Source organism: Rhinoraja longicauda, chromosome 44, assembly GCF_053455715.1.
Source record: "Rhinoraja longicauda isolate Sanriku21f chromosome 44, sRhiLon1.1, whole genome shotgun sequence".
Taxonomy (NCBI): Eukaryota; Metazoa; Chordata; class Chondrichthyes; order Rajiformes; family Arhynchobatidae; genus Rhinoraja; species Rhinoraja longicauda.
In genome coordinates, this window is record NC_135996.1 from 7,365,510 (window position 1) to 7,392,183 (window position 26,674).

A 26,674-nucleotide genomic window follows, 5' to 3' on the forward strand; every position below is an offset into this window, starting at 1 on the left:
GGAAAATGTAACTGTTGGATTGGAAGGAGAATGCTGGCGTCTCTACACCCTAGGTGTCCGTGCAGATTAAGTGTTTTTTTCAATTGAATGGTTGGCATTTTGTGAAGTCGAAGATCGGTAGTCGTCTCTGGGTTTGACTCGTGATTTATTGCCTGCATTTGGAGATCGCTGCATTTGAACACAAGCCTTGGCAGTGCAAGTTGGGTGATTACTCGCCATGGCAAAGTGGTTCAAGGACTTCCAGCTGAGCTTGAAGACTCGACCGAAGCCAGAGGGCACTGGAGTGACCCGGAGCGGGGCAGACGGCGAGGGGGCAAACAGGAGTCGGCGAGCCGCCCAGAGTGAGGTGACCCTTCCACGGGGAGTTGGCAGAGAGGTAAAAGGCGCCACGGAGAGGGGGCGTGGGGAGTCGGGGCTGGGGAAACTCGGCAAAGCGGTAAGTGCTGGCATACAGGGAAAATCTACTGGCCTTCAGGGAAAGACTGTTGGCACCACTGTTTTACGAGGCAAAACCGAAACAAATAAAGGCCCCGTTCTGGGGAAGAATCCCACAGGACTGATTAAGAATGGGTTAACTATAAAGAAGGATAATGGGAAACTGATCAAGGGATCTGGGGAGAATGGGAACAGTGTCCCCGGAAAAAACATCAAAAATTCCCTTGTGGATCCTGGGAATGCCGACCAAACTGGAAAGTCAGTCGGAAAAACGCCGTTAAAACGGGAACAAAATCTCAGCAAATCGGGACAAAGTTTGTCTGGGAAGCTCGGTTTGAATTCAGGGAAAATTACAGGGAAGAGCCCAGCCAAAACAGAATTGAAAACTGATCCGATAACTGGCAAGCCAGACTCGAGAACTGGAAAGGCCGACCTGAAAGTGGGGAAGACTGACATGAAAAGTGGGAAACCTGATCTGAAACTGCAGAAGGCGGATCTGAAGACCGGTAAGCCGGACGCTAAAACGCTCAAGACCCCCGATTTGAAATCTGGAAAGACTGATCTGAAAGTGACCAAAAAACCAACAGCTCAAACCCCTGGGAAAACTGGATTAAATCTCGGAAAAATAACCGGGACCAATCCTGGGAAAAATGGATTGAAATCTGGGAAGGCAGGGCAAAGCCTGGGGAAAACAGGACTGAATCTTGGAAAAATAACGGGGACAAAACCCGGTAAACCAGTACAGAACCCAGGGAAGCTGTCGGGGTCAAACTATCTCTCGTCCAAACACAGACTGATCAAAGTGGAAAACCAAGAGAAAAACGGGAAAAATCTTCTGAACAGGATTCAGAGTGTGAAAAAGGAGGAAGAAACCGGGAAGGCCAAGCAGGACACGGTAAGCCTCATGTCGTGCTTTAGCACGTTCAAATAAAATACTTTCAGTGTGCAATGTCAAGTCAAGTCAAGTCAATTTTATTTGTATAGCACATTTAAAAACAATGTAGGGAGGAACCTTAAACCGAAACAAGAAGCTGGAGTAACTCAGCAGGGTCAGGCAGCGTCGGTCTGAAGAAGGATCACGATCCGAAATGTCATCTATTCCTTTTCTCCAAAGATGCTGCCTGACCTGCTTTCAGTGCAATAGCCGGTTTATGGAAAAATGACCCAAAGTGCTGGAGTAATTCAGCGGGTCAGGCAGCATCTCTGTCGAACATGGACAGGTGATGTTTCACAAAGTGCTGGAGTAACTCAGCGGGTCAGGCAGCATCTCTGGAGAACATGGATAGGTGACGTTTCACAGAGTGCTGGAGTAACTCAGCGGGTCAAGCAGCATCTGTGGAGAACATGGATAGGTGATGTTTCACAGAGTGCTGGAGTAACTCAGCGGGTCAGGCAGCATCTGTGGAGAACATGGATAGGTGACGTTTCACAGAGTGCTGGAGTAACTCAGCGGGTCAGGCAGCATCTGTGGAGAACATGGACAGGTGACGTTTCGGGTCGGGACTCTTCTTCAGATTGTGAGAGGATAAACTGCAAAAGTAGTTCATTCTCAGTATCCAATTGATATTTCCTCAGTTTAATGGGCGAGCAATTAATCAAGCAACTTGCAGAAGTGAAGTGTTTTTCTGACCACAGGATATTACTTTGCTTTTGAAGTGCACTTGGTCTCGCAATGTTGGGAAAGCAGCAGCCAATTTACTTTGTTCCACTCACAAGAATGCTTCCCCATTTATCTCTAACTTATGCAGTGGAACTAGGTTGTGCTGCTCTCCACAGAGGCTGATGTGATTTAGATCATTAAACCTGTATCTAGTAACCTGTTTTTCTTTTTTTTCTCCTGGGACTCAAGATTTATCTTGGAATGAAAGAGTCATACAGCGCGGAAACAGGCCTTTCAGCCCAACTTGCCCGCACCGACCAACACACCCCATCTACACCAGTCCCACCCGCCAGAGTCTATCCTATCCATGTATCTGTCTGAATGTTTTTAAAACATTGTGATTGTACCTGCCTCAATGATCTCTCATTCCGCATACTTATCACTTTGTGTATAAAAAAAAAAAGTTGTCCCTCAGGTTCCCATTAAAACTCACAGATATATATAAAATGTAAAATTGGGAGTGTAAAAGAACAAAGGAAGTAAAATCAGTTAAAAGCTTGATTTAAAAGATAAGTTTTTAGCTGCCGTTTAAAAATCTCAACTGAGTAGGCATCTCTCATAGCCCTGGGTCTGGTATTCCACAGCTTGGGGCCTAGCTGAAAAAGGTTGCTTTGCCAATTTTCTTACGGCTGCGGCGTTGAGTGGCTAACAGGCTGGCATCAGACGACCTGAGCGCTCGAGGGGCATAGGGAAGGAGGGACTCTGTAAGATATGCTGCTCCCAAGCCATTTAGGGCTTTGTAGACAAGATGAAAGGGGAAAATTGAGGTAGACCCATGGCTTCCCGCAAGAAAACGAGCATGTTAACGCAGGCAGCTTCTTTCATTCCGATCTCGTGACCCAACTCTTCCCCTTGCAGATCATCATCATGGAGGATTATGCAGACCCCTACGACGCCAAGAAACGAGAGACGGGACAGAGTGAGGCCGAGCGGGTGGGGGAAAACGACGGCTACATGGAGCCATACGATGCACAGCAAATGATTACAGGTATGGTGTAGAAAAGCTCGACTCCATTGGGCTAGGGCCAAGGTCTGTTTTGCTTAAAGAATCAAGTTTTATATTATTTACTACTGTGACCCAGCTATTCAACATTTGAGTTAGAGTCACAGTGTGATACTGTGTGGAAATAGGCCCTTCGGCCCAACTCGCCCACACCGGCCAACATGTCCCAGCTGCACTAGTTCCACCTGCCCACATTTGGTCCATTTCCCTCCAAACCCTGTCCTATCCATGTATCTTTCTAACTGTTTCTTAACAGTCCCAGCCTCAACTACCTCCTCTGGCAGGTAGTTGAGTACACCCACCACCCTTTATGTGAAAAGGTTCCCCTCCGATACTCGCTGGAATTTAGAAGACTGAGGGGGGATCTTATAGAAACATATAAAATTCTTAAGGGGTTGGAGAGGCTAGATGCGGGAAGATTGTTCCCGATGTTGGGGAAGTCCAGAACCAGGGGTCACAGCTTAAGGATAAGGGGGAAGTCTTTTAGGACCGAGATGAGAAAACATTTCTTCACACAGAGAGTGGTGAGTCTGTGGAATTCTCTGCCACAGAAGGTAGTTGAAGCCAGTTCATTGGCTATATTTAAGAGAGAGTTAGATGTGGCCCTTGTGGCTAAAGGGATCAGGGGGTATGGAGAGAAGGCAGGTACAGGTTACTGAGCTGGATGATCAGCCATGATCATATTGAATGGCGGTGCAGGCTCGAAGGGCCGAATGGCCTACTCCTGCACCTATTTTCAATGTTTCTATTAAATCTTTCCCTCCTCACCTTAAACCTCCGTCCTCTGCTTTATTGGATGCCACAGGGAGAAATTAAGAAATTGAGTAAACTTTGATGTGCCCTTTGATGCACATCCCTTAATATAACAAAAAAAGTTCCATCTTTGTGCTTGTGATCTACGTGTCATCATCAGACTATCTGAAGAAGGGTCTCGACCCGAAACGTCACCCATTCCTTCTATCTGGAGATGCTGCTTGTCCTGCTGAGTTACTCCAGCATCTTGTGTCTATCTTCGGTTTAAACCAGCATCTGCAGTTCCTTCCTACACCTGTTCTCTCTCTCTCATTAGTTTAGTTTTTGAGATATAACGCAGAAGCAGACCCCCTCGGTCCACAGAGTCCACACTGACCAGCGATCACCGCACACTAACACTATCCTACACACACTAGGGACAAATTACAATTATACCAAGCCAATTAACCATAAAAACCTGCACGCCTTGGGAATGTGGGAGGAAACCGGAGATCCTAGAGAAAACCTACGTAGGTCACGGTAGGGTTGCCAACTATCCCGTATTATCTGGGACATCCCGTAAGTTTGTTTGTCCCGTATTAGGCCCGGGGGTCACTGTAGGCCCAGACACTGTAGGCCGGGACAGTGTAGGCTAACGGAGTGTGTTCGGGGAACGGGGCCAAGTATGTTCGCCTAACGGAGGTTGCATAGCAACCCGCCTCCCGGCCCGGGCGGCTGCCATTGGTGGAGCGGGAGCAGGTGGCCGCTGGCTGGGTGAGGTCTCGTGGGACGAGTGGTGGTGACTTCACATTTTGTCCCTTATTTGGGAGTTAGAAAGTTGGCAACCCTTGGAGAACGTACAAAATCCGTACAGACAGCACCCATAGTCGGGATGGAACCCGGGTCTCTGGCGCTGTGAGGCAGCAACTCTACTGCTACCTATGATCTTCTGAAGTCGGTTTTTGGCACGGCATTCAGTCAGTGCACAGAATTAGGGATGGGCAAGGGCGGTCCTTGCTAAAACATACAAATATAGGAAGTATTGATGGCCTGCTGATACTTGCAGGTATTTTTCACACATAAGTATTAATCGGCCAAAGGGCACCTGTGGAAATGTACCCTCAAATTAAACACAACAAAAGGAAAGAGAAACATCTATATACTAAAACTCTCGTTTGTTTATTCCTGAACTACAGCCAAAAGGGTACACGAAAGCGCAACAATTCTAGGCCCACCTTACTCACCGTCATCCCTTTGGTGCTAATGGAAGAAGTTTCATTGAAATCGGTGTTATATTTTTTAAGTTATTCACATTTTAAAGTTTAAATCTATCTCCAAGGGGGAGGGGGGGGGGAGGGGAGGGGGGAGGGAGGAGGAAGGGAGGAGGAGGAGAGAGGAGGAGAGAGGAGGAGAGGGTGCTGCACCAAGGCAGCAGAGAGTTGGGCCCAACGGGTCCATTTGGTCTATAGATTTTAATATCTTTGTCCAGGATCTTAAGATGGTAAGAAGATACAATGTGCCGGAGTAACTCAGCGGGTAGCATCTCTGAACATGGATATATGGTTATAATCAGTCTGAAGTAGGGTCCCGTCACCTATCCATGTTCTCCAGTGATGCTGCCTCACCCACTGAGTTACTCCAGCACTTTGTGTCTTCTTTTGTAAACCAGCATCTGCAGCTCCTTGTTTCTACATTATTAACATCGTAACCCGAACCTTTGAACTTTACTTAATCATTATCGTTTGATTAACCTCATTCCCTCTTGATGCTGACACTGTAACCCAAAGCATGGCCCTCTTGTTTCTTCAGAGGACAGTTCTCTTTAAAGTGTAGGGAAAAAACCCACAGATGTTGCTGAAAATCGAAGGTAGACACAAAATGCTGGAGTAACTCAGCGGGTCAGGCAGCATTCCTGGAGAGAAGGAATGGGTGACGTTTCGGGTCGAGACCCTTCTTCAGACTCTCTCTACTCGAATAGTCACCCATTCCTTCTCTCCAGGGATGCTGGCTGACCCGCTGAGTTACTCCAGCATTTTGTGTCTAACTAGTTCTCTTTAAAGCATTGACAGGCACGGTGGCGCAGCGGGTAGAGCTGCTGCCTCACAGCGCCAGAGACCTGGGTTCGATCCTGACTACGAGTGCTTGCCCGTACAGAGTTTGTACGTTCTCCCCGTGACCCGCGTGGGTTTTCTCCGAGATCTCCGGTTTTCTCCCACACTCCAAAGACGTACAGGTTTGTGGGTCAATTGGCTTTGGTATGAATTCAGAGTGTAGGATAATGTTAGTGTGCGGGGATCGCTGGGCGGTGCAGACTCGGTGGACCGCGCTGTATCTAGATAGAGAGCTAGATAGAGTTCTTAAGGATAGCGGAGTCAGGGGGGAGAAGGCAGGAACGGGGTAATGATTGAGAATGATCAGCCATGATCACATTGAATGGTGCTGCTGGCTCGAAGGGCTGAATGGCCTACTCCTGCACCTATTGTCTATTGTCTATCTCTAAACTAAACACCCATGTGGATCCATTGGTAGACACAAAATGCTGGAGTAACTCAGCGGGCCATGCAGCATCTCTGGAGAGAAGAAATGGGTGACGTTTTAGGTCGAGACCCTGAAGGGTCTCGACCTTAAACGTCACCCATTTCTTCTCTTCAGAGTTGCTGCCTGGCCCGCTGAGTTACTCCAGCATTTTGTATCTACCTTCGATTTAAACCAGCATTGGCAGTTTTTTTTCCTCTACATGTGGGTCTGTAGTCTGGCACCAAGCCGATGGTATGAGTAGGGTGTAATCTCACCAACCAAGAGAGACTGTGCCGATGAGACATAACACAGAAAGCTGGCGTTGGTACAAGCTTTAAAGCAGCCCCTTCCTTGTAGCACAGTTCCTGTGACCGGGTCAGGAGTTGCTTTCAGAAAGTGACGCCTAGGTGGCGGAAGGCAGCGAGAGATGTTGCTGCACAGTGCAGCCAATTGTACGGGTGTCAAGCGTGGGTCTTCATAAAAGGAGGAGTTGAGTTGAGTATAGGAGCAAAGAGGTCCTTCTGCAGTTGTACAGGGCCCTAGTGAGACCGCACCTGGAGTACTGTGTGCAGTTGTACAGGGCCCTAGTGAGACCACACCTGGAGTACTGTGCAGTTTTGGTCTCCAAATTTGAGGAAAGACATTCTTGCTATTGAGGGCATGTGGTGTAGGTTCACTAGATTAATTCCCGGAATGGTGGGACTGTCGTATGTTGAAAGACTGGAACGACTAGGCTTGTATATGCTAGAATTTAGAAGGATGAGAGGGGATCTTATCGAAACGTATAAGATTATTAAGGGGTTGGACACGTTAGAGGCAGGAAACATGTTCCCAATGTTGGGGGAGTCCAGAACCAGGGGCCACAGTTTAAGAATAAGGGGTAGGCCATTTATATAATAATAATAATAATAATAATATTTTATTTATATAGCGCTTTTCATATACTCAAAGACGCTTTACAGAGATTTTGAGAACATAGGGAAATTAATAAATAGATAAATAAGTAAATAAATAAATGAACAGAGAAAGGAGACAGTAGGTGAGGTGACCTTCAGTGGTTGAAGGCAGTACTGAACAGGTGAGACTTCAGCGATGTTTTGAATGTGGTGAGTGTGGGGGAGTCTCTAACGGTTTGGGGTAGTGAGTTCCATAGGGTGGGAGCAGCGATGGAGAAAGCCCTGTCCCCCCAGGATCTGAGTTTAGTCCGGATGTGGGGGGATAGGAGATTGGCAGCGGCAGAGCGGAGGGTGCAGGTGGGAGTGTGCCTGTGGAGGAGGTCGGTCAGGTAGGATGGGGCCAGGTTATGGAGGGCTTTGTAGGTTATGAGGAGGATTTTGTACTGGATTCTCTGGGGGATGGGGAGCCAGTGGAGTTTATAAAGGACGGGGGTGATATGGTCACGGATCGAGGTGTGTGTGAGTAGACGGGCAGCGGAGTTTTGAATGTATTGAAGTTTATTGATGATTTTTGAGGGTGCGCCATAGAGGAGGCTGTTGCAGTAGTCCAGACGGGAGGTGATGAAGGCGTGGATGAGGGTTTCTGCAGCTGTGGAGGAGAGGGATGGACGGAGACGGGCAATGTTTTTGAGGTGGAAGAAGGCTGTCTTTGTGATGTGTTTGATGTGTTTGTCGAAGGAGAGGGTTTGATCAAGGATGATTCCAAGATTCCGGATGTGAGGTGAGGTGGATACTGGGAGACCATCAATGTTGAGGATGAAGTTTTGGGTGGATTTGGTGAGCATTTTTGGACCAATGATGATGATTTCAGATTTGTTGCAATTGAGTTTGAGGAAGTTTGAAGCCAAGATTTTATTTCAGTAATGCAGTTTGTCAGTGTAGAGTGTGTGGTGGAGGAGATTGACTTGGTGGAGATGAGGAGCTGGATATCATCGGCGAAGCAGTGGAAGTTGAGACCATGACGGCGGATTAATTGACCAAGGGGGAACAGGTAGAGGATGAAGAGGAGGGGGCCAAGGACTGAGCCTTGGGGGACACCTTGGGGGAGGGGAGCGGTGGGGGATTTACAGTTGTTAATGGAGATGAACTGGTGTCTGTCAGAGAGGTAAGATTTAAACCAGGATAGGGCTGTGCCGGTGATGTTAAGGGAGGTTTCAAGTCGGGTGAGGAGAATGGAGTGATTTATGGTGTCAAAGGCGGCGCTGAGGTCAAGTAGGATGAGGATGTTGAGGTTGCCAGCGTCGGAGGAGAGGAGAATGTCGTTTGTGATTTTGAGGAGCGCAGTTTCAGTACAGTGGTTTGAGCGGAATCCAGATTGGAAAGTTTCATACAGGTTATTGGTAGAGAGGTGGTATTTTAGTTGGGAAGCTACAGCACGTTCCAAAACTTTGGACAGAAAGGGTAGGTTGGAGATTGGTCTGAAGTTGTTTGGGGTGTCAGGGTTTAGACCAGGTTTTTTCAGAATGGGGGTGACAGCAGCGATTTTGAGGGATGGCGGGACGATGCCAGTGGACAGGGAGGAGTTTATTGTTGCAGTGATAAGTGGAGAGAGAGCAGGAAGGCAGGCCTTGACAAAGCTGGAGGGGATGGGGTCCAGAGAGCAGGTGGCAGTTTTTATTCCTGTGAAGAGGTCAGAGAGGTCGGTGGTGGAGATTGGGGAGAACTGAGGCAGGGGCTGACAGGATAAGGGGGGGCAGGTGGTTTGAGGGGGAGCAGGTGCGTTGGTGGTTAAGGTGCTGTAGATGTTGTCTATTTTGCTTTGGAAGAATGAAAGGAAAGTGGTGCATTTGTCAACTGTGAATGATTGGGAGATGGTGTCCAGGGGGCTGAGGAGTTTGTTTATTGTAGAGAAGAGTGTTTTGGGGTTTCCGGAGCCAGAGTGAATTATTTGAGAGTAGTAGGTGGAGTGGGCATGGGAGAGGGCATCTTTATAGTGCTGTATGTGGTCTTTGTAGGCTTGGGAGTGAATTGTGAGACCTGTTTAGAACGGAGATGAGGAAAAGCTTTTTCAGTCAGAGAGTTGTGAATCTGTGGAATTCTCTGCCTCAGAAGGCAGTGGAGGCCAATTCTCTGGATGCTTTCAAGAGAGAGCTAGATAGAGCTCTTAACGATAGCGCAGTCAGGGGGAATGGGGAGAAGGCAGGAACGGGGTACTGATTGTGAATGATCAGCCACGATCACATTGAATGGCGTTGCTGGCTCGAAGGGCCGAATAGCCTACTCCTGCACCTATTGTCTATTGACTCTCACTCGAGCACTGTCAAGTCTCTCGATGGTGTCTACACCCGATTGCTCAGCAGGCATGTGAATTTTCCGCGTTTCCGCATAATTTAGAAGGATGAGAAGGAATCTTATAGAAACATATAAAATTCTTAAGGGATTTGACTGGCTAGATGCAGGAAAAATGTTCCCCATGTTGGAGTCCAGAACCAGGGGTCACACACATTTTAAGAATAAGGGGTCGGCCATTTAGGACTGAGATGAGGAAAAACTTTTTCACCCAGAGAGTTGTGAATCTGTGGAATTCACTGGATGTTTTCAAGAGAGAATTAGATTTAGCTCTTGGGGCAAAAGGAATCGAGGGATATGGGGAAAAAGCTGGAACAGGGTACTAATTTTGGATGATTAGCTATGATTATCTTGAATGGCAGTGCTGGCTTAAAGGTCCGAATGGCCTCCTGCACCTATTTTCTTTGTTTCTGTGTTCTCAAGAAGGGTCTCGACCCGAAACGTCACCCATTCCTTATCTCCAGAGATGCTGCCTGACCCGCTGAGAAACTCCAGCATTTTGTGTCTACCTTCGATTTTAACGAGCATCTGCAGTTTCTCACACATTAATAACACTCCAGCTGCATAGAATGGCAGGAAGCAAGCAAGCAGGCAACGGAAGGCCAGAATAAAAGAATTTGTTCTCTTTATTAATATATTTTATGCTGAGTTCCTGATCTCTGATATTTATGGAACATTAATTCTTAAATTTACATTTTTCCATGTTAACCCCACATGAACTACCTTAAACCGTTTTGTAGAAACAAAGAACCCCAGATGCTGCTTCATACACAAAAGGAGACAAAGTGCTGGAGTAACTCAGCAGGTCAGGCAGCGTCTCTGGAGAACATGGATAGGTGACGTTTCACAGAGTGCTGGAGTAACTCAGCGGGTCAGACAGCATCTGTGGAGAACATGGATAGGTGACGTTTCAGAGTGCTGGAGTAACTCAGCGGGTCAGGCAGCATCTGTGGAGAACGTGGATGGGTGATGTTTTGGAACGGGACCTTTCTTCAGACTGAAGAAGTGTCCCTACCCGAAATGTTTCCTCTCCATGTTCTCCAGAGATGCTGCCTGACCCGCTGAGTTGGTCGTCGTAGAATCAGTGGGCCGAAGGGCCAATTCTGCACGGTATCTCTAAACCTAACCAACCTAAACTAAACTAGTTCGTTTACCAACCGACGAAACCAATCTAAACTAAACGGTAAAATCCTTCACACACAAAGGGTGGTGGATGTATGGAACGAGCTGCCGGAGGAGGTAGTTGAGGCTGGGACTATCCCAACGTTTAACAAACAGTCAGACAGGTACATGGATAAGACGGGTTCGGGCCAAACGTGGGCAGGTGGGACTTGTGTAGCTGGGACATGTTGGCAGGTGTGGGCACGTTGGGTCGAAGGGCCTGTCTCCACACTCTGTAACTCGATGACTCTATATACGTCGGTACACGTACCACTAATCTAAACTACTTAGTTTAGTTTATTGTCACATGTACCGACGTACAACGAAAAGCTTTTGTTGCCGTCTAAGAAGTGCCAAACTAAACTTGTGATAGGCTATAAAAATTGATCTGGCAATCCCTCCCTCCCTCCCTCCAATGCACCCGATCAATGTCTTGATCCTGGTCAACTTTTGTTCCTGAAAATCCGGGGGAACCTGTCCCACCACCCCAGAGATACAACGGGGCGGTCACGGCAGCGCAGCGGTAGAGTTGCTGCCTTACAGCGAATGCAGCGCTAGAGACCCGGGTTCCATCTCGAGTACGGGTGTTGTCTGCACGGAGTTTGTACGTTCTCCCCGTGAACTGCGTGGGTTTTTCGTTTTTTTTTAGATTTAGGGATGCAGTTCAGAAACAGGCCCTTCGGCCCACCGGGTCCGCGCCGACCAGCGATCCCCGCATACTAACACTATCCTACACCCACTAGGGACAATTTTTACATTTAGCAATCCAATTAACCTACAAACCTGCACGTCTTTGGAGTGTGGGAGGAAACCGAAGATCTCGAAGAAAACCCACGCAGGTCACGGGGAAAACGTGCAAACTCCGTACAGACGACGGCCGTAGTCAGGATGGAACCCGGGTCTCCGGCGCTGCATTCGCAGTAAGGCAGCAACTCTACCGCTGCGCCACCGTGCCGCCATGTGAGTTTCCTCCCACACTCCAAAGACATGCAGGTTTGTAGGTTAATTGGCTTCGTTTACATGTAAAAATCGTCCCTAGTGGGTGTGGGATAGTGTTGGTGTGCGGGGATCGCTGGTCAGCGCGGACTCAGTGGGCCAAAAGGGCCTGTTTCTGCGCTGTATCTCTAAACTAAAGTAAACATTTGCACCACTTTGACGCATGGGAATTTCCAGCTGATGGCGGTTCAGAGGAGTTCTGTGATGGACTTGACTGCTCCATGGATATCAACAATTCCCTGCAGCTTTCAAGCTCCCCCCTTGTTGACAATTGCGGAGTGATGCACTGCGACTGTGGGATTATTTTGTCACTGTGCGGATTCCGGAGCCTGGGAGCCCAGAGTCGCCCCGGTTAGGGCGACGTCGGCCAAGCAGTAACAATCCCATCGCTGCGGACGAGACTTCCTCTCGGCGGCATGAAAGTGGTGTGTGCAGCTCGAAGAGGAAGCGAGAGAGAGAGGGAGGAAGCAGCCTGAGGAAACTGCACCCTGGAAACAATACAACACATCCACATTTGGAAATCATATGGATGGGAGACGGGATTTCGAGAACGCGGCCTTAACTGTTTTATTGCCGAACAAACAGCACTTGTGGTGCAAATTCCCGATGGACACTTGGTGCCCCGCTCAGCTGGGGAGCAACATTTTTGCATCTTTGGTTTAGTTTAGAGATACAGCGTGGAAACAGGCCCACTGAGTCCGCACCGACCCGCGATCACCTCGTATTAACAGGGTGGCGCAGCGGTAGAGTTGCTGCCTTACAGCGCTTGCAGCGCCGGAGACCCGGGTTCCATCCCGACTACGGGCGCTGTCTGTACGGAGCTTGTACGATCTCCGAGATCTACTGTTTTCTCCTACACTCTAAAGACATAAAGGTTTGTAGGTTAATTGGTTTTGGTAAATGTAAAATTGTCCCTTGTGTGTGTGTGTGTGTGTGTAGGATGGTGTTAGTGTGCGCAGGGAGCGCTGGTCGGCGCAGTCCCACAGTTACCGGTCCCACAGTTCTCCACCTTGTTTCTCTCAAGATCACACTTTGGACCTGCCAACAATGGACCTACCAGGCAACGTCCTGCCTGGATTCATTTGAGGTTGGTCCTGGTCTTTTCTTGCCTCCAGTTCTCCCCTCCCCACCCCCTATTTTCAGTCTGAAGAAGGGTCCAGTCCCAAAATGTCACCCATCCTTTTTCTCCACAGATGCTGCCTGACCCGTTGAGTTACTCCAGCACTCTGTGAAACGTCACCTGTCCATGTTCTCCAGAGATGCTGCCTGACCCGCTGAGTTACTCCAGCACTCTGTGCGTCTATCCCTGATTTCCCTGCTCCAAACTCCCCCTGCTGGCAAACCAGCACGCCAGCAAACATAACAAGTGACCCAGCCCCTTGTACAGGGAGCGGCTTGATTCTCTGCAGATCTTCATCAAGCTCCCTCATGCTCTCGGCTGACCAGCCATTCATCTTATTCCTGTTTGCGAACAAAATGGCAGACTGTGGGGAAATCAGTCAGTGGTTGAAATCATGCCTAGGGTTGCCAACAGTCCCTTATTAGCCGGGACATCCCGTATTTTGGGCTAAATTAGTTTGTCCCGTATTAGTAGGGTTGCCAACTTCCTCACTCCCAAATAAGGGACAAAGGGTGACGTCACCGCCCCGCGCCCCACGTGACCTCACCTAGTCAGAGGCCACGTGCTCCAACTCCACCAATGGCAGCCGCCATTTGTGGAGCGGGAGCACGTGGCCGCTGGCTGGGTGAGGTCACGTGGGGCGCGAGGCGGTAAGAATAGACAATAGGTGCAGGAGTAGGCAATTCGGCCCTTCGTGCCAGCACCACCATTCAATGTGATCATGGCTGATCATTCTCAATCAGTACCACGTTCCTGCCTTCTCTCCATACCTCCTGACTCCGCTCTCCTTAAGCGCTCTATCTAGCTCTCTCTTCAATGCATTCAAAGAATTGGCCTCCACTGCCTTCTGAGGCAGAGAACTCCACAGATTTACAACTCTGACTGAAAAAGTTTTTCCTCATCTCTGTTCTAAATGGCCTACCCCTTATTCTTAAACTGTGGCCACTGGTTCTGGACTCCCCCAACATTGGGAACATCTTTCCTGCCCCTAACGTGTCCAACCCCTTAATAATCTTATATGTTTTGATAAGATCCCCTCTCATCCTTCTAAATTCTAGTGGATACAAGCCTAGTGGCTCCAGTCTTTCAACATACGACAGTCCCGCCATTCCGGGAATTAACCTAGTAAACCTACGCTGCATGCCCTCAATAGCAAGAATATCCTTCCTCAAATTTGGAGACCAAAACTGCACACAGTACTCCAGGTGCGGTCTCACTAGGGCCCTGTACAACTGCAGAAGGACCTCTTTGCTTCTATACTCAACTCTTCTTGTCATGACGTCACCTTGTCCCGTATTTGGGAGTGAGGAAGTTGGCAACCCTATTCGCGCCTGATCACCGTTTGGTGATTCTGTGAAAAAAAGACACAAAGTGCTGGTGTAAAAACATAAATATGAAAACAAATAGTCCATGGTGGTGGGAGAGGCAGTCTTCTGTTGCTGTGATACGATTTAGGGTTGTGAAGATTGGTTCAAGAACATCTGCAGCAGCTATCTACACCGAAGATCGACACAAAACGCTGGAGTAACTCAGCGGCACAGGCAGCATCTCCGGAGAAAAGTAAAGGGTGACGTTTCGCGGCAAGACTCAAGATGGATGTACCATATGGTACAATGAAATGCAGTTGTTGACTGAAATTGAAGAGCACTTGAATGTCATCATCTCGCAAGTTGAGCCTGACCTAAAAATTCCAGTGGATGAATTTGATGGCAAAGTAGTTTATGGACAGTAAAGAGCAACGGCAGGTGGCACGTATAAGGGTCATGTTGATGCTTTGGCACCGACCGTACAAGAGCTGGCTGCTCTTGAAAAGGAGGCGCAGGCCTCTTTCTTACAGTTTGGCTTTCTGCCCAACCAATTGTTCAAGCGCTTTTGATTGCTACATGCGCCTTAATTTAGTTCAACAAAGAAACTGACAAGTTACTAAAGAACTCGGACTCAGTCTGAAGATGAAACTTGGCCCGAAACGTCACCCATTCCTTCTCTCCGGAGATGCTGCCTGTCCCGCTGATTAACTCCAGCATTTTATGTCTATCTTTCGTTCAACAACATGATGGTTGTAGGGAAATAGCTGTTCTTGATCCTTTTTTTTTTTGTTCAACAAAAATAATTTATTTAATTACGGTCACGATACAAAACAAAACCGTGGTAACACACCCGCCACCATAGTACCAAATTACCTGGACACTAATTTTCAGACAACTATGTGACAATCCTTACAAATATACTTCTTCTTCCTCTTCTTGCGTAGGGCATGCACAGCCTAAAGTTGTAGGTCAAGGGTGGACATCCAGGCCAGGGCAGCATCAGGTGCTGGGTGGATGATCTTGATACCATCAGGGAAAAGCCTCAGTGTGCAGTCATTCACGAGGGATGTGTGGGATGGTGTGGTCTGGATATCCGCAGTTGCAAGCAGGGCTGTCTGCCATCCCCCACTTGTGCAGGTGATGGGCTGTTCTTGCATGGACAGTGCGGATCCTGTTCAGGGTTAGCCATTGCTCGCTACGGAGGTCAAATCCCAGTGGTTTCACAGTGGGGTCTGTGATGACAGACAGCCCTGCTGGGTGGGAGATTGCAACCTTCAAGTGGTCCACCCTGTTTCGACTAATACAATACAATATAATATATCTTTATTGTCATTGTACAGGGATACAACGAGATTGGGAATGTGCCTCCCATATGATGCAATAATTTAATTAATTTAAACAACAACAACCCAAAGAAACAAATTGTAACAGTTTTAAGACAAAATAAAGTGCAAGTAGGTCTGTGCCGATTCACTGTGCGATGTGACCATCCGGCTCAGCAGGACCGGTTCATAGCAGCTATGGCCCTGGGGATGAAGCTGTTCCTGAGTCTGGAGGTGCGGGCGTAGAAGGCCTTGTATCGTCTGCCCGATGAAAGGAGTTCGAACAGACTATTGCAGGGGTGTGAAGAGTCTTTGTGGATGCTGGTGGCTTTTCTGAGGCATCGTGTGTTGTAGATGCCCTCCAAGGCTGGTAGCTGTGTTCCGATGGTCCTCTGAGCTCTATGGACTACCCGATGAAGAGCTTTCCTTTCTGTCTCCGTGCAGCTGAGGTACCACACAGGGATTCCATGTGTTAGGATGCTCTCTATGGTGCAGCGGTAGAAGGTCGTCAGCAGCTGTTGGGGCAGACCAGACCAGAATGCAATCAACCGGACGTGCACATTCTACAAGTATACTAAACAACTACTAAACAACTATGTCCCACTCTAACACCACCTGGGGCTGTTCTTGATCCTGGTGTGTGGGACCTCGGGCTTCTCTACCTCCTGCCCGACAGTGGCAGCAGTAAGAGAGCAGGGCCCGGATGATGGGGATCCTTGACAGTAGATGCCGTCTTCTTGAGGCAGCACTTGTTGTCGACGCTATCGATGGTGCTGAGGGCTGTGCCCGTGATGGACCGGGCTAAGTCAATAGACAATAGGGGCAGGAGTAGGCCATCCGGCCCTTCACGCCAGCACCCACATTCACCGTGATCATGGCTGATCAGTACCCCATTCCTGCCTTTTTAGATTTTTTTTAGATTTAGAGATACAGCGCAGAAACAGGCCCTTCGGCCCACCGGGACCGCGCCGCCCAGTGATCCCCGCACATTAACACTATCCTACACCCACTAGGGACAATTTTTACATTTGCCCAGCCAATTAACCTACAAACCTGTACATCTTTGGAGTGTGGGAGGAAACCGAAGATCTCGGAGAAAACCCACGCAGGTCACGGGGAGAACGTACAAACTCCGTACAGTACAGCACCCGTAGTCAGGATTGAACCTGAGTCTCCGGCGCTGCATTCGCTGTAAGGCAGCAACTCTACCGCTGCGCCACCGTGCCGCTTTCTCCCCATATCCCTTGACTCCGCCATCATTAAGAGCTCTATCTAACTCTCTCGAAAGCATCCAGAGAATCGGCCTCCCCTGCCTTCTGAGGCAGAGAATTCCACAGATTCACAACTCTCTGCGTGAAAAAGTTCTTCCTCGTCTCCATTCTAAATGGCTTACCCCTTATTCTTAAACTGTGGCCCCTGGTTCAGGACTCCCCCAACATCGGGAACATGTTTCCTGCAAGTCCACTCTCTGCAGCCTCTTGCGTTCCTGTGCATCGGAAATGTCTCACCAGGCCGCGACCCATTGTGCCTCACCACAATCCTTGGTTATCAAGGCAATGTGTAGAGAAAAAAACTGCAGATGCTGGTTTAAATCGAAGGTAGACACAAAATGCTGGAGTAACTCAGCGACTCTGGAGAGAAGACTTCCGTCTGAAGAAGGGTCTTGACCAGCCATTCATCTTATTCCTGTTTGTGAATAAAATGGGGAAATCAGTCAGTGGTTGAAATCATGCCTAATTGTTCAATTCCTTCTCTCCAGAGATGCTGCCTGACCCGCTGAGTTACTCCAGCATTTTGTGTCAACCCTGGTTATCAACCTCACCATTTCACCCTTGCACGACCTCCCATAACTTCACATACTGTAATCAAATCATCTCTTACCTTGTGTCCTCCAAAGAAAACAACTTCAGCCTGGCCGCTCTAACTATAATTACACAAATCCCAAGAGATAGATTCAATCGTTTTTCCATGAACCTGTCCTGTGCAATCATGCACTTCCTCCATGCAGTGATTTGAGTTTTAAAAAGTTCCTCTGTAAATCCTGGCTTCTGACCACATTATAGAAAATACGTGCAGGAGGAGGCCATTCGGCCCTACGAGCCAGCACCGCCATTCATTGTGATCATGGCTGATCATCCACAATCAGTAACCCGTGCCTGCCTTCTCCCCATACCCCTTGATTCCATAGCCCCTAGAGATCTATCTAACGTTCTTTTAAATTCCTCCAGTGAATTAGCCTCCACTGCCCTCTGTGGCAGAGAATTCCACAGATTCACAACTCTGGGGGGAAAGGTTTCTTCTCACCTCGGTTTTAAATGGCGTCCCCTTTATTCTTAGACTGTGGCCCCTGGTTCTGGACTCCCCCAACATTGGGAAATTTTGGGGGGTCAAGACCCTTCTTCTCTCCAGATGCTGAGTTACTCCAGCAATCTGTGAAACGTCACCTTTCCGTGTTCTCCAGAGATGCTGCCTGACCCGCTGAGTTACTCCGGCACTCTGTGAAACGTCACCTTTCTGTGTTTTCCGGAGGTGCTCCCTGACCTGCTGAGTTACTCCAGCACCTGTTTAGCCCTAAGATAGATACAAAAAGCTGGAGTAACTCAGCGGGACAGGCAGCATCTCTGGAAAAAAGGAAAAGGTGACATTGCGGGTTGAGACCCTTCTTCAGATGGAAGAATACATTCTGAAGAATGCTGCCTGACCCGCTGAGTTACTCCAGCACTCTGTGAAACGTCACCTATCCATGTTCTCCACAGATGCTGCCTGACCCGCTGAATTACTCCAGCACTCTGTGAAACGTCACCTATCCATGTTCTCCACAGATGCTGCCTGTACTGTTCTATGTTCTGTTGAAATATCCTCCACCACGACTTGGTTACAGAATGATGGGTGGTTAATCTGTGGAATTCTTTGCCAGAGAGGGCTGTGGAGGCCAAGTCAGTGGATATTATTTAAGGCAGAGATAGATTCTTGATTAATGTGGGTGTCAGGGGTTATGGGAAGAAGGCAGGAGAATGGGGTTAAGAGGGAGAGATAGATTTTTAGTTTAGAGATACAGCGCGGAAACAGGCCTTTCGGCCCACCAGGTCCGCGCCGACCAGCGATACCCTCACACTAACACTATCCTATACCCACTAGGGACAATTTTTACATTTACCAGGCCAATTAACCTACAAACCTGTACATCTTTGGAGTGTGGGAGGAAACCCATGCAGGTCACGGGGAGAACGTACAAACTTTGTACGGACAACACCTGTAGTCGGGATGGAACCCGGGTCTCCTGCGCTGCATTCACTGTAAGGTAACAACTCTGCCGCTGTGCTGCCCTGATTGAATGGCGGGGTAGACTCGATGGGCTGAATGGCCTAATTCCACTCCTATTCCTTATGATTATTTTTACGAGCAGGCTATAATCTTTTCCCGATACAGAAATCCGAAGGCGGGGGTCGAAGGATCCACTTGGGAAGCAATCCCTGTTGTACGACAGTCCCTACGAGCCAGGGGGGGAGATGGGACCAAAGGCGGAAGGCGTGGGGAACGCAGCGATGGAGAGGACTGGGACCCCGTGGCCAATTAGCGGCTGCCTGCCGGAGAACGACGAGCGTCCCGCGGCAGAGTACGAACAGCCCTGGGAGTGGAAGACGGAGCAGATCGCCAAAGCATTGGCAGGTACGCCGGGGAACTCCGGAGAGCAACTACGGCACTGGCAGCATCTGTGGATGGAAGGAAGGAATGGGTGACGTTTGGGGTCGAGACCGCGTGTGACAACAGTAGTGCAAAGTCAAAAAAGTGTTGCGCTGTGAGGCTGTGCCACTGTGCCGCCCTTGAACATAGCCAGAATTAACTCCCCCGGGAGTGGTTAAAAATACATTCTCTATTCCTTGGAGCGCAGGAGGGTGAGGGGTGATCTTACAGAGGTGTATAAAATCGTGAGAGGAATAGATCGGGTAGATGCACAGTCTCTTTCCCAGAGTAGGGGAATCGAGGACCAGAGGACTTAGGTTTGAGGCGATGGGGAAAAGATTTAATAGGAATCTGAGGGGTAACTTTTTCACACAGAAGGCGGTGGGTGTATGGAACGAGCTGCCATTTAGAACGGAGATGAGGAAAAACTTTTTCAGTCAGAGTTGTGAATCTGTGGAATTCTCTACCTCAGAAGGCAGTGGAGGCCAATTCTCTGAATGCATTCAAGAGAGAGTTAGATAGAGTTCTTAAGGATAGCGGAGTCGGGGTATGGGGAGAAGGCAGGAACGGGGTACTGATTGAGAATGATCAGCCATGATCACATTGAATGGCGGTGCTGGCTCGAAAGGCCGAATGGCCTCCTCCTGCACCTATTGTCTATTGTCTATTGCTGCCGGAGGAGGTAGTTGAGGCTTGGACTATCCCAACGTTTAAGGATCAGTTAGACAGCTACATGGATAGGACAGATTTGGAGGGATATGGACCAAACGCGGGCAGATGGGACATGCTAACCAGTGTGGGCAAGTTGGGCCGAAGGGCCTGTTTCCACATTCTATCACCCATGCTTTCCAGAGATTTGTAGGAAGGGACTGCAGATGCCAGTTTACACCGAAGTTAGACATAAAAAGCTGGGGTAACTCAGTGGGTCAGGCAGCCTCTGTGGAGAAAAAGAATAGGTGATGTTAATGAAGTCTGGAGTGTTCTGACCCGAAATATCACCTACTCTTTTCTCCAGAGATGCTGCCTGATCCGCTGAGTTACTCCAGCGCTTTGCATTTTTCCTGGGTAAACCAACGTCTGCACTTCCTTGTTTTCACTCCTAAGCAGGAAGTGTTTAACACCGGTCATAATCACTATTTAATAAACTGTAAAATGTATTCACAAGTTATAGTAGAATTAGGCCATTCGGCCCATCGAGCCCACTCCGCCATTCAATCATGGCTGATCTCTGACTCCTAATCCCATTTTCCTGCCTTCTCCCCATAACCGTTAACACCCGTTCTAATCAAGAATTTGTCTATCTCCGCCTTAAAAATATCCTCTGACGGCCTCCATCGCCCACTGTGGCAGTGGGTTCCACAGATTAACTGCCCTCTGACTAAAGAAGTTCCTCCTCGAACTCCTTTCTAAAAGAGTGCTCTATAATTCTGAGGCTGTGACCTGTGTGCGTGTATACGAACCATAGTCACTTCAGAAAGTTCCCTCTCAAAAACTTTTGAATAGTGTTTAGGGAAAAAACTGCAGATGCTGGTTTAAATCGAAGGTAGACACAAAATGCTGCAATAACTTAGCGGGTCAGGCAGCATCTCTGGAGAGAAGGAATGGGTGACGTTAAAGGTCGAGACCCTTCTTCAGACTGATGTCAGGGGAGGGGACTGGACAAGCAGGCTCTTAGACTTCTGTGTCATAGAGCCATACAGTGTGGAAACAGGCCCTTCGGACCAACTTGCCCACAACATGCCCCATCTACACTAGTCCCAACTGCCTGCATTTGGCCCATATGCCTCAAAGAATGGGTCGACTGGGCTTGTATTCACTGGAATTTAGAAGGATGAGAGGGGATCTTGGAGAAACATATCGGACAGGCTAGATGCAGGAAAAATGTTCCTGACGTTGGGGGAGTCCAGAACCAGGGGGCTCAGTTTAAGAACAAGGGGTCGGCCATTTAGGACTGAGATGAGGAAAATCTTCTTCACCCAGAGTGTTGTGAATCTGTGGAATTCTCTGCCACAGAAGGCAGTGGAGGCCAATTTACTGGATGTTTTCAAGTGAGAGTAAGATTTAGCTCTTGGTGCTAAAGGCATCAAGTGATATGGTGAGAAAGCAGGAAAAGGGTACTGATTTTGGATGATCAGCCAGGATCATATTGAATGGCGGTGCTGGCTCGCAGGGCTGAAGGGCCTACTCCTGCACCTATTTTTCTGTTTCTAAACCTGACCTATCCATGTACCTGTCTAGATTTTCCTTACATTTTGCGATCGTCCCTGCCTCAACTACCCCCTCCAGCAGCTCGTTCCATACACCCACCACCCTCTGTGTGGGCAAAGTAGTTCCTGCCTTTGTGTTGGAGGGGTGGGTAAAAAAACTGAAATATACTTCTCAGCAGAGATGCGTTTTGTTTCCACGATTAATTAATTCTTTCGTGTCCATTATCTATGTTTCAAATGTTTGGCCAGGCTCTTCCACAGTGGACAGCCTTCTCATTTGCCATCGTTAGATCTTCCAGGCAACATTTTTCACCAAGAAGTGGGTATCTTAGTAGGTGTGGCATGGATTGTGCAGATGTTCCACACTCACACGGTGAATTCATTCGGCACGGTGGCGCAGCGGTAGAGTTAGACAATAGACAATAAGTGCAGGAGGAGGCCATTCGGCCCTTCGAGCCAGCACCGCCATTCAATGTGATCATGGCTGATCATTCTCAATCAGTACCCCATTCCTGCCTTCTCCCCATACCCCCTGACTCCACTATCCTTAAGAGCTCTAAGTTGCTGCCTTACAGCCAATGCAGACACTTAGACCCGGGTTCGATCCCGACTAAGGGTGCTGTCTGTACGGAGTTTCTCGTACGTTCTCCCCGTGACCTGCGTGGGTTTTCTCCGAGATCTTCGGTTTCCTCCCACACTCCAAAGACGTACAGGTATGCAGGTTAATTGGCTTGGTAAATGTAAAAATTGTCCCCAGTCAAAAAATTGTCCGAGGATCGCTGGTCGGCGCGGACCTGGTGGGCCGAAAAGGCCTGTTTCTACGCTGCCTCTATAAACTAAACATTCTGTGTCTGCCGCATCTGCAAATGGGAAGGTGGATGAGCTCGATAAAACTGACCCTCCTCGTTGGATTCAGCCATGATCACGGTGAATGGCAGTGCTGGCTCGAAGGGCTGAATGGCCTACTCCCGCACCTATTGCCTATTGACCCTCGATCAGGCATGTGAATTTTCCTCGGATTTTGGCGTTTTTAAAATCCACTTTCCGCGCTTTTTGCATGGTTTCCACGTTTTTCACTTTGCCAAATAAACGGAGAAATCGGATCAAAAAAAAGAAAAAAAAAAACGATGTACAGATTTATAATGAACAATAGGGTTCCGCTAGAGGTCGCTAGGGGTTCCGCGAGAATCCCCCCCCCCCCCCCCTCCGCGCGCCCTGGAAGTCTCCCCGTAAATGTGGCACCTCGACTGGGCAAGGCAGCCAACTTCGACCTCATCGGGACTTCCATGGCCGATCGATGGGTTGAATTTGCATCCTGCAGCCGGGGCTCTGGAACTCCAGCCCAGCTGGAGCCAGCACATCGATCCCCATCGCCGAGCGACTTCCTTGGCCTGCTGGATAAACCAGCAAAGCCCTGGAACCAAGAGTGCCAGAAAATCAGTGGTGGAACTGTAATGAGTAGATATTAAATTTAAGTGCAAGATTATATAACTAAATTAATTTAAGACGGGGTTAAAATATAAAACACAGCAGAAAAGCCAATTACCACCTTTTTAGGCTGATTATCAATTGAATTTACTTTAAAATGTTATTAGTGTACAGTGACATATTCACATTATTTTGTAATGTCTGTTTTTACTTTGAAATGCACTAAAAGAGGCTTGAAACTGGTAATATTGTGTGTAAATGTTCAAATTTTTTAACCCCCGTTGTATGCCTCAAGCAAGCGCTCGGCTCTTCCTCTTTTTTTTAAAACTTCACTCACATGCCTGTTGATTCTGGTTAATCATGGCCCCACTTTCTGTGTACTGTTCGATCCCCACCCCAGTCCAGTTTGACTCGGCGGAACGAGCATCTCCACCGAAAGAGGAGAAAGTCAAGCACCACACAAGGCATCCGAGCTGGACTCAGAAAGTCCCGAAGCAACAGAGCCCCGACACCTGTGATACGGGACAGAAGGTGGATCCGACCATTCCATTAGAAAAACAAGTGTAAGTCCCTTTGAAACTACTGTGCTCTCTCTCGTCTCCCTGCATCCATTGATCATCGTCTGCTTTGATTTGTTGATTTCACACCTTAATAATAATAATAATAATAATACATTTAATTTATATAGCGCTTTTCTGGAAACTCAAAGACGCTTTACAGAGTAAATAAAACATAAAAATAAATAAATAAACAAAAGATTTGTCCAGACGGAGAAGCGGCGAACAAACAGCGCCAGCGTCCTCTCGCGTCAGGGTCCGGCGTAAATGGTTGACAATAAACAATAAACAGTAAATGGTTGACAGTAAACAATAAAGAACACAAGACACACAATTACAGTTTAACACTGACAACCATCACAGTGATTCCTCCAGGCACACCCGCACTGTGATGGAAGGCAAAGAAAAGTCTTATCTCCTCCTCATTCTTCTCCCGCGGTGAGGCAGTCAAACCTTACCCTTCCATTATCGCTGGTCTCCCCTTCTCCCTGACTCTCAGTCTTAAGAAGCGTCTCGACCCGAAGCGTCACCCATTCCTTCTATCCAGAGATGCTGCCCGTCCCGCTGAGTTACACCAGCATTTTGTGTCTATCCTCAGTGTAAGCCAGCGTCTGCAGTTCCTCCTTGCACATCCCAAGGATATTGAGGGAAGGCTACCATAAATGGCTGCCCCGTGATCCTTGAGCCTCACCCAGAGTAGGGGAATCGAGGACCAGAGGCCAGAGGTTCAAGGTGAAGGGGAAAACATTTAATAGTAATCTGACGGGGTAACGTAGACAATCGACAATAGGTGCAGGAGTAGGCCATTCGGCCCTTCGAACCAGCACCACCATTCAATGTGATCATGGCTGATCATTCTCAATCAGTACCCCGTTCCTGCCTTCTCCCCATACCCCCTGACTCCGCTATCCTTAAGAGCTCTATCTAGCTCTCTCTTGAATGCATTCAGAGACTTGGCCTCCAATGCCTTCTGAGGCAGTGAATTCCACAGATTTACAACTCTCTGAATGAAAAAGTTTTTCCTCATCTTTGTTCTAAATGGCCTACCCCTTATTCTTAAACTGTGGCCCCTGGTTCTGGACTCCCCCAACATTGGGAACATGTTTCCTGCCTCTAACGTGTCCAACCCCTTAATAATCTTATAAGTTTAGATAAGATCCCCTCTCATCCTTCTAAATTCCAGTGTATACAAGCCTAGTCGCTCCAGTCTTTCAATATACGATAGTCCCACCATTCCGGGAATTAACCTAGTAAACCTACGCTGCACGCCCTCAATAGCAAGAATATCCTTCCTCAAATTTGGAGCCCAAAACTGCACACAGTACTCCAGGTGCGGTCTCACTAGGGCCCTGTACAACTGCAGAAGGACCTCTTTGCTCCTATACTCAACTCAACTCTTGTTATGAAGGCCAACATTCCATTGGCTTTCTTCACTGCCTGCTGTACCTGCATGCTTCCTTTCAGTGACTGATGCACTAGGACACCAAGATCTCGTTGTACGTCCCCTTTTCCTAACTTGACACCATTCAGATAATAATCTGCCTTCTTATTCTTACCACCAAAGTCGATAACCTCACACATCCACATTAAACTGCATCTGCCATGCATCCGCCCATTCACACAACCTGTTCAAGTCACCCTGCAACCTCATAGCATCTTCCTCACATCTCACACTACCACCCAGCTTCACACAGAGGGTGGTGGGTGTATGGAACGAGCTGCCGGAGGAGGTAGTTGAGGCAGGGACTATCACAACATTTAAGAAACAGATAGACAGGTAAATGGATAGGACAGGTTTGGAGGGATATGGGCCAAACGCAGGCAGGTGGGACTCATGTAGATGGGACATGTTGGCCGGTGTGGGCAAGTTGGGCCAAAGGGCCTGTTTCTATGCTGTATCATTTCACATTTATTATTTATTTATTTGTTTACTTTCCTCCCTCCTCATTCTCCCGTTTATTATATTATTTACAGTGTACTATGTTTACATATTGCGTTGTGGTGCTGCAAGTGAGAACGTCAGATTCCAGAACCAGGGGCAACAGTTTAAGAATGGCGGGACTGTCGTATGTTGAAAGACTGGGGCGACTAGGCTTGTATACACTGGAATTTAGAAGGATGATAGGGGATCTTATCGAAACATATAAGATTATTAAGGGGTTGGACACGTTAGAGGCAGGAAACATGTTCCTAATGTTGGGGGAGTCCAGAACCAGGGGCCACAGTTTAAGCATAAGGGGTCGGCCATTTAGAACGGAGATGAGGAAAAACTTTTTCACCCAGAGAGTTGTGAATCTGTGGAATTCTCTGCCTCAGAAGGCAGTGGAGGCCAGTTTACTGGATGCTTTCGAGAGAGAGTTAGATAGAGCTCTTAATGATAGCGGAGTATGGGGAGAGGGCAGGAACGGGGTACTAATTGTGGATGATCAGCCATGATCACAGTGAATGGCGGCGCTGGTTGAAAGGGCCGAATGGCCTCCTGCTGCAACTGTTGTCTATTGTCATTGTTCTATCTGGGACGTATGACCGTGACACACTCTTGACTCCATGTGCCATATTTAACTGGAGTCTCCCATCTGGTCCCACACAGCTGGTATCACGGAGCCGTCACCTGGCTGGAGGCAGAGTCACGCCTGCAGGCCTGCAAGGAGGCCAGCTACCTGGTACGGAACAGTGAGTCAGGAAACAGCAAGTACTCTCTTGCCCTGAAGTAAGTATCAAGGCGTTGTGGAAGGAAACACTGCAGACGCTGGTTAAAATCAAAGGTAGACACAAAATGCTGGAGTAACTCAGCTGGTCAGCCAGCATCTCAGGAGAACATGGATTGGTGACGTTTCACAGAGTGCTGGAGTAACTCTGCGGGCCAGGCAGCATCTCGGGAGAGAAGGAATGGGCGACGTTTCGGGTCTCGACTGATGCTGCCTGACTGCCAGATGCTGCCTGACCCGCTGAGTTACTCCAGCATTTTGTATCGAGACGTTGTGTTTGAGAAATGTGCAAATTTACTTCAAAATGTTATTAGTGTACAGTGACATATTCACATTATTTTGTAATGTCTGTTTTTACTTTCAAAAGCAACAAAAGAGCTTGAAACTGGTAATTTTGTGTGTAAATTTTCAAAACAAAAATCCGATTTTTTACTCCCATTGAACGCAAGCGCTCGGCTCTTTTCTCTTTTTTTTACCTCACTCACGTGCCTGAGGATGTTCCTCGTGTATCGCCACACGCATTCGCAAACACATCAGAGTCGATCACCTGTCTCCAAGATCCACAGTCCAAGATTAACACTGCTAACACCAA

The 26,674-nt window shown here is 48.2% G+C and overlaps 1 protein-coding gene across 1 annotated transcript in view; it reads left to right on the forward strand.

Annotated features, from left to right (window-relative positions):
* Positions 1-26,674, forward strand: part of LOC144612403 (uncharacterized) — a 29,083-nt gene continuing 2,409 nt past the window's right edge. The window contains exons 1-5 of the mRNA XM_078432011.1: positions 1-1,330; positions 2,954-3,083; positions 18,928-19,167; positions 23,218-23,380; positions 25,965-26,084. Of these exons, the coding sequence (XP_078288137.1) occupies positions 218-1,330; positions 2,954-3,083; positions 18,928-19,167; positions 23,218-23,380; positions 25,965-26,084 (1,766 nt within the window). The 5' untranslated portion in view covers positions 1-217. The remainder of the gene's footprint in view (positions 1,331-2,953; positions 3,084-18,927; positions 19,168-23,217; positions 23,381-25,964; positions 26,085-26,674) is intronic.